The sequence below is a fragment of the Mytilus trossulus genome, chromosome 12, assembly GCF_036588685.1.
Source record: "Mytilus trossulus isolate FHL-02 chromosome 12, PNRI_Mtr1.1.1.hap1, whole genome shotgun sequence".
Lineage (NCBI taxonomy): Eukaryota > Metazoa > Mollusca > Bivalvia > Mytilida > Mytilidae > Mytilus > Mytilus trossulus.
In genome coordinates this window covers 38,371,314-38,379,405 of record NC_086384.1, presented here as the reverse complement: position 1 = coordinate 38,379,405, position 8,092 = coordinate 38,371,314, and the positions used below count along the sequence as shown (strand labels likewise).

Here is an 8,092-nt window from a genome sequence, read left to right as displayed (position 1 = left end):
TGTGCATACATATTAAAGACTTTTTACTTAATATATTATATTTATTTCAAACGACAAAATATTTTCATATTATAAAATTCATGTTCTAGAAAATATATATTTAGGAGTATCCATTGAAAAAATGAATTAATAACAAGCGATAAGGAAAATTATTTTGCACGATAATGTCCGTGAATTTATCATGTTTACAGATCGGTTACGATCCGAACACGAAATGTATTTTAATAGAAATCTAGGCGACAGCAATACACCGGAATGCCCTCATGGTCATCGAAGTGAAAATTCAAACTAACGTCCTGATTTATCATGAACAAAATAATGAACGAAAAATTAATCAGATATATACAAAGAAATAACAACGACAGGCTAAACATTTGTTCAAAAGTAATTCAAATGATACCAGAAACTGGAAGGTTTTAAGGGGATATCTGAAACAAACTTCAACCATTTCTAGTATCAAAAAGTCAATGCCGTAAAACTACTTTGGAGACTTTATTTGGTAGAATTATAATTCTGTAATATATTCAAATTGCCATTAGATTTTTTTATGCGACATTATATATCCTCATAAATTGTTAGATATGTAAATGGATTCATAACTTGTGAAGAACAAAATGGGTTAGAATGCATTAGACAATTATAACAATATTATTCATTTTCTTTTTATATTTTGACTGCTATGACGAGATCATTGTATTAGGGCTATTCAAGTTTGACACATAATCAACATACGTAATATAATCAATGGCTATGGCATTATCATTTCAATTGTTTTGTTCATAATAACTGATAATTAAAGAAAACTTGTAGATAAAAAGAGATTTCATCGGCGCCTCCTGCGACCAATTATAGCCGTTGGTGGAGGAAGGGTGGAGGAAGGAGTTTCTTTGTTTGGTTGAGCTGTTGTTGGCGCTGGCGTTTCAATATTAGGTAAATGTGTTGTTGGTGCTGGGGTTTCCATATTAGCCATGGTAGTCGTTGGTGCTGGCGTTTCAGCTTTTGGCATTGTTGTAGGCGCTGGGGTTTCAACATTTGCCATGGTAGTTGTTGGTGCTGGCGTTTCAACATTTGCCATGGTAGTTGTTGGTGCTGGCGTTTCAACATTTGCCATGGTAGTTGTTGGTGCTGGCGTTTCAGCTTTTGGCATTGTTGTTGGTGCTGGCGTTTCAACATTAGCCATGGTTGTCGTTGGTGCTGGCGTTTCAGCTTTCGGCATTGTTGTTGGCGCTGGAGTTTCAACACTAGACCATGTAGTTGTTGGCACTGTTTTGAATGACGACATCGTCTTCATTGTTGATGATGACATGGTGGTTGTAGCCATTTTAATTTTTGCTACAAAACAAAAAACAATTCGGCTGTTAGGTCTAATGTTTTAAACATTCAATTTGATGGTGATAATATGACATGGCAAAAAGGCTGTTTTTTAGTATTTTTAGTCATTTGAATAATTGTTGATATGCGATTCTTATTCACAAAGTACAACTGCAGAACTATGTAGAATAAAAATACTATGGTTATGAAATATACAACTGAAAGCACTCGCTTTGATTGTAATCATTATCATACATAGTGTCGATGTATTCAATTCTATCTATATATAATGAAAACAATATCTTATGTGCTATATTAAATTAAATATAAGTACATCTTGTGTATGCGGCATAAGTATTACACATCGTAAATGTTTACTGTAACAACTGTTACACATAAAAAAAATGCCACAACTGAAAATCTTACACATTAAGGTCCGAATTAAACTATTTTTTACCAAGTTATAAAACATACATGTTGGTTAAAATGGGGGAAGCAGATCAAAGCATAATTGGTTTTAGATCAATCTCTTTGATATCCGGATACTTCGTCCTCGGTCAATATAATCTGAACAGGTCCATATATATGTATAACGTATTAACCTCGTCAAAAGTCCATAATTGATAAATATATATGTAATTCTCTATGTTGAAGGTTACATGTATACTATGCATGCCCTAGATAGACATACAGAGATTAGAATGTTCTGGGATTGCTCTGGTATACTCAGTTGTTTTTGATACCATTTTGGAGTTCTCTGGTCTTGACGTTATGGTATATACCTTCAATTTTTTTGAAAAGCTGCTCCATTAGTTAACGCAGTTAAATAGAAAGGAGTGTAAATGCAGGGTCTGTTTTTTTTGTTTTATCAGATTGAAAATACGTATATCTTACGGAATTCACAGGCATACGAATAGGTATACCCAAAAGCTCCAAATATTATAATTATATCTTACCGAATTCACAGGCATACGTATAGATATACCCAAAAGCTCCAAATATTGTAATTATATCTTACGGAATTCACAGGCATACGAAAAGGTATACCCAAAAGCTCCAAATATTATAATGATATCTTATGGAATTCACAGGCATACGAATAGGTATACCAAAAAGCTCCATATATTGTAATTATATCTTACGGAATTCACAGGCATACGAATAGGTACACCCAAAAGCTCCAAATATTGTAATTATATCTTACGGAATTCACAGGCATACGAATAGGTACACCCAAAAGCTCCAAATATTGTAATTAGAATCATATTCGAAACAGTGTGGTCCTGGCCATTGATTTGACGACCTACCGGTAAATTATCCCATTGACTGGGACAGATTAGGTGAACGTTTGTCTGTAACGACCATTGCTCACTTCTTACTTATCATAGAATTTAAACTGTGGGGTCACCAAAGGTTCTTAACGCCTTTAATAATAAAATAATTCGATTTTTTTTTCAGGAATAACCTTTATGTTCTGATTTATATTATTGATATATATCAACACATCGTATTATTCCGGATTCGTTTTTCGAATCGCTTTATTTAGGTGTTGAGAACCTTTGGTGACCCACAGATTCAGTGTCTTTAACAAGTAAATAGTGAGCAGTGGTTGTTACCGACAAACGTTCACCTAATCTGTCCCAGTCAATGGGATAATTTAGGTCGTCAATCAATGGCCAGGACCACACTGTTTTGAATATGATTCTATATCTTACGGAATTCACAGGCATACGAATAGGTATACTCAAAAGCTCCAAATATTATAATTATATCTTACGGAATTCACAGGCATACGAATAGGTATACCCAAAAGCTCCAAATATTGGTTGACATGGATAATCGTGCCAGTGACCTCCATCATCACGTCGTATCAGTGCGCAATCTTCATTGCCGCCATTTGCAAACAGAAATCCTGAGTTGTGATTATTTCCTTGTCCATCTGCGAATCGGCTGTAAGAAATTTTGCTACCTATATAAAGAAAAAAAGATGATTTTTGCGAGATAACTAAATTGACAAATTTTGAAATGAAATTCAAAGATTAGAAAATTATGATTCAGTACAAAGGTTTTTGCTGTTTTGTTTTGTGTGCAGATGCTAATTGAACACATGATGTTAGCGGTCTCATTATGATTTTATAATAAAGTTAAAGAAATACTATCTCCAAATTAAAGATGATTTGTAAACATTTGGGTCTTGAACACAAACAAGTTTTGCTATTTTACAGGTTGTCGGTAATACGAGTTTGCATCGGTACGACTTTGCAATGGTACGAGTTTGCATCGGTACGACTTTGCAGTGGTTCGAGTTGACAATGATACATTGTACATGGTACTAGTTGACACGGACCAATAAATCTTGCCATTGGCATTCCTCAGTTGTGTAAACACCATTATCCTTTCATTTCCCTTTTATAGATAAGACCTGTGTTTAGTTTATATGTACCCAGTTTTCATAGATAATGTTTAAAGTTGTAGCAAATTGATCGGGAATGTGAAACGCATAATATGAAAATTTGAGTGGAGTTTTTAGAATATAGAGTAATTAACCTACAAAAGGGTCCAATTAAATGAGGAAAAGAAAAAATTGCCCAAAATAATGAACCAAAGGGAAAAGAGTGTGAGAAAGTACAAAGAATAAGAGAATAACCATAGACAGCATACATAAAGAATTTAGAAAAATGGCATAAATTTGTTTTTAAAACCCCACTAAAATGAAAGTTCTCCGACCCAGATCCTGATATATATTCCAGAAATACTGTGAGAATAAAAGAACGATTTTGAATACCAAATTACCTTTAACAATCAGATTAATTCGTTTGTAAACTAGTCAGAATATGGATGTTCAGTCGAGAGTATAATAATTTCAAAATGATTATATTCAAGAAAAAATATGCAAAAAATATAAATATAAGAAGATGTGGTATGATTGCCAAATAGACAACTCCCCACAAGAGACTTAGTGACACACAAATCAACAACTATATGTCACCGGACAGCGTATAGCAATAAGTAAAACCTTTACCGCACATTCAGCTATAAAAGTCCTAGAACGAATCTTTATCATGTTTATAGTCCTTTATACTGACAAAATATATTATTTTTAAGTATTCTTCCTATGAATTGGTCTTATACCCGTACTTTAACTCAATGTTTAGCACTTTATTTCTGTTTGTGCTTATACACGTTAATTTATACCTTTACAGTAAATAGTCAAACGTTATATGTATCTTTGGTTGAAATTATACATACCATCAACCCAGCGCCAGTCCCCTTCTCTCTGTTGATCAGTGGCACCTATCCATATATTATCAGTATCCCAGTGGTCAAGACGTAGATAATTCAGTAGAACAGCCTGCTTACTGGCATCCTTAACCATTACCAAATCTCCTCCAAGTCTTCTACAATTAGCTCGACCATCTGTCCAGGATTTCTTGTCTCGGACAAAAAGTATACAACTGTCGAGATATTCATGGACATACCTTAGAGACCGTATTCTGGACGGACAGTGTGAGAGATCTGGAAAATTGCATTATATTATAATAGATATAGGAAGATTTAGTGTGAGTGCCAATGAGACAACTCTCCATCCAAATAACAATTTAAAAAGTAAACCATTATAGGTTAAAGTACGGCCTTCAACACGGAGCCTTGGCTCTTACCGAACAACAAGCTATAAAGGGCCCCAAAATTACTAGTGTAAAACCATTCAAACGGGAAAACCAACGGTCTAATCTATGTAAACATTTGCAGCGGGATTAAACGTTTTAATGGATCCAAACCTTCTCCCTTTTTCTGAAACAATAGCATAACATCACAACATAGAAAAACATACGATAAAACTACATTTGTACATGTACAACATGTAAAATATATGAGCTGTTTCTGACAGAAATCGACCTTATGCAAATGAAAATCAATGCATTTTTATTTACCCATTTCGATTCAGTTTTTATGGATAAGACTTCCTAATTACTCATACTTGTGGCTTATCCATTTTTCAAATAAAATATGTTAAACTGATTCATTATTCAACCTTTTTAAATGTTCTAAAATCGATCAAAGTCTTATACAGCATGTATACATGCATGTATAGGTGTACAGTACTGTACTTGCACTTCGCAGCTCATATCATAATTATAACAGGCTGTAATGTACTAAAATCGCACAAGTTTCCATCTTTCTTTTGTCTTTTCTATATACGAAAAGCCATTCGAACAAGATTTTCTCAACTTCATAACAAATTTAACCTCAGTTGATGCCTTGGATAATTATGATATTAAACAGAAAGACTAGACGCAGTAAACAGTATTTTTAAATACGTAAAGGAATAACCAAGGACGAAATGCGTAGATTTTTTTTTCATCTTCTTATTTTTGCAGCTTTTGAAGGTAAAATGTTTATTTCGTAAAAATTAACTTGTTACGTTTGTCAATGATAAAAACAGTTTCAATATGCTTTTACTCAGCAATTTGTATGTAGAATTTTTCAATTATCATACTAGAGATGCATGTTTGGTTCGCTGTATATATGTAAAGTAGTTTCTTCGCGCTTTTTTTCCACGTATTGGCTTGAACAATACAAAAATGATGAGGGTGTTTTGTTTTCATCTTATTTATCGGTTTCAATATTGATGTATATTTTTCCAATTTAGGTTTTACTTATTATGCTTTAATTTTTTATTCCTGTTTTAGTTTATCATTCAATGTTTCTATTTTGAGCAGGGCCGTAGCGTAATGGAGGCAAATGAGGCAAATCACTTTTGAAACGACGACCAAACTTTTAGAATGTCATTTTTTTTTAATTGTATATTTTACATTATCAATATGCGAGTTTCGCGTTTCAAATTATCTACCAGCACACTACTACATACAATATGTCCAATCTGCAGCAGCGATTGCAGCTATTCCATAGCGATGACGGTAAAAAAATAAGTGATCCGAATACAAATCAAAATTTAATATCTTAATGTCATTACAAAACTGGTTGAAGATGGGTTCTTTAAAAAGAAAAAAATATGAAAAGGGTAACTCATGAGTATAAATACCCCCTATAAGTATGCTGGCTTATTACTTGTCTTGGTTTATTTTTAAATCGATAACGCTATAGTTATTCATCTTTACACAAAAATAATTCATTGGCCAAAAATATAATAATTATTCATAATTAATTTAAACAAAATCATGAAGCGCCTTTTCTATGGAAGTCTTTAATGTATAAGGCAATTCTTGATTTTTATTTATCTTTAATAAATGTATGAAATATATTTTTTGTATTGTTTGAAAATATTTTTTTTTCGTGTTTCTTTTTCTGTTAATGATCAGCATTCAATTTGTCTGGTTGTATGCAAGCGTGTTCCATTGATTCTAGTGCGGAGGGTTGTGGGTTCTAACCCCGGTAGGTCAAACCAATGACTTAAAAATTGATAGAATAATGTGTCCAGGTATAGGTCTTCCAGCAGAATAATGTGTCCAGGTAGGTCTTCCAGCGGAATGTTTACAGATAACTTGTGACATTAGAACGTCAAAAATCCAGTTAAGTAACAATGTTGGTTTATTTTTCTCTGTACCTATTCTTATGGTTAATGATTATGTAAAATAAACATATTCTTATTGATGCTCGTCTTTTAGAAGCATATAACTTGCTGTTGGACATACATATACATAAGAACGTGTGTTGAAGCTTTTCGATAGTACAGGTCACAGGAGAATCGGAAAGTTTTAGTTGACCAACAGAGATTAACTTTAATATTGAAACTTAATTTGTTACTTACTAGGCTTGTTTATAAAAATAAACCCGCATTTCTGTTATATTTTTTATTTTTTTTATATAGATTTTTTATAGATGGTAATGCTGGAAAAAGCTTCTCCCGTTTCAGGCACCCGAAACACCTAAAAAAAAGCCCAAAAATGTCTAGCCTCGCTCCGCTCGGCATATTGCCTATTCCCTACGGCCTTGTTGAGTTAAAATTCCTATATATCAACAAAAATATACTTACCAGCACCGTAAACTGCCTGCTGTACGAAACCAAACAGAAAAGACACAAAAACTAGAATCATCTTGAATCAAATGAACTTAGAAAGACAAGGGTTAGAAAGACTAAGTGTTAGATACCTGTTGGTCCTTGTATTTAATCTATCTTACACTTCAGAATCTTCCTTTTATCCTCGAGTAAACAATCATATCTCAAAGTTAAAAGGATTGTGAACAACATTCGACTCTTGTGTATCAAACGAAAAATTTCAAGTCTTTCAACCTTTCAAGTTGTTGACTCTAAATGATAGTATTGTTTGTTCTGTCTTTAGGAGAAAGTTGAACTTAATAGTTTTCAATTTGCATTACCTATATTTTGTATAACTCTTGTGTCATTTGTTATTGCTTACTGCATGTGTTTTAAGGGTATATGGCCATTAACGTGTGGTATGATATGCATGCTAAATCTGAACTTTGGGTACAATGTACATGAATGTGTATGTGTATTTGATTGATTGATTGGTGGTGTTTAAACACCACTTTCAAACGCCACTTTTAGGCTCTTTCGTGGCAGCCACTTATTGATGGTGGAGGAAGCCCGAGTTCCCGGAGAAAACACCGACCTTCGATAGGAAAACTGACAATCCTAGTCAATCATGATTGGATTCGAGTGCACCAGCACAAGCTGGGTTCGAACTCACAACCTCAGGCTTGACTGGCTACTAAGTCCAAAATCTAATTAAAATACGATAGATCTCTGATTTGTATTTGTTTCATATGCTACGATAAAACGCTGCATACGTTATAGTTT

At 33.4% G+C, this 8,092-nt stretch overlaps 1 protein-coding gene across 1 annotated transcript; it reads right to left on the bottom strand.

Annotated features, from left to right (window-relative positions):
* Nucleotides 1-478: 478 nt before the first annotated feature.
* On the bottom strand, nt 479-7,453 carry LOC134693320 (aggrecan core protein-like). Its single transcript, XM_063554074.1, has 4 exons — nt 7,307-7,453; nt 4,561-4,827; nt 3,089-3,280; nt 479-1,332 (listed from the first exon to the last, which is right to left on the bottom strand). Exons 1-4 carry the CDS (start codon nt 7,365-7,367, stop codon nt 824-826), a joined length of 1,029 nt encoding a protein of 342 aa, XP_063410144.1. The 5' UTR covers nt 7,368-7,453; the 3' UTR covers nt 479-823.
* Nucleotides 7,454-8,092: the final 639 nt, after the last annotated feature.

Excerpts from the sequence above, each read along its gene's own strand:
- LOC134693320 (XM_063554074.1), bottom strand. The coding sequence starts at position 7,367 with ATGATTCTAGTTTTTGTGTCTTTTCTGTTTGGTTTCGTACAGCAGGCA. Across the intron at positions 3,281-4,560 it reads GGACTGGCGCTGGGTTGATG|GTAGCAAAATTTCTTACAGC; the intron begins GTATGTATAATT and ends TTCTTTATATAG. Across the intron at positions 1,333-3,088 it reads TTCGTATGCCTGTGAATTCC|CAAAAATTAAAATGGCTACA; the intron begins GTAAGATATAAT and ends TTTGTTTTGTAG.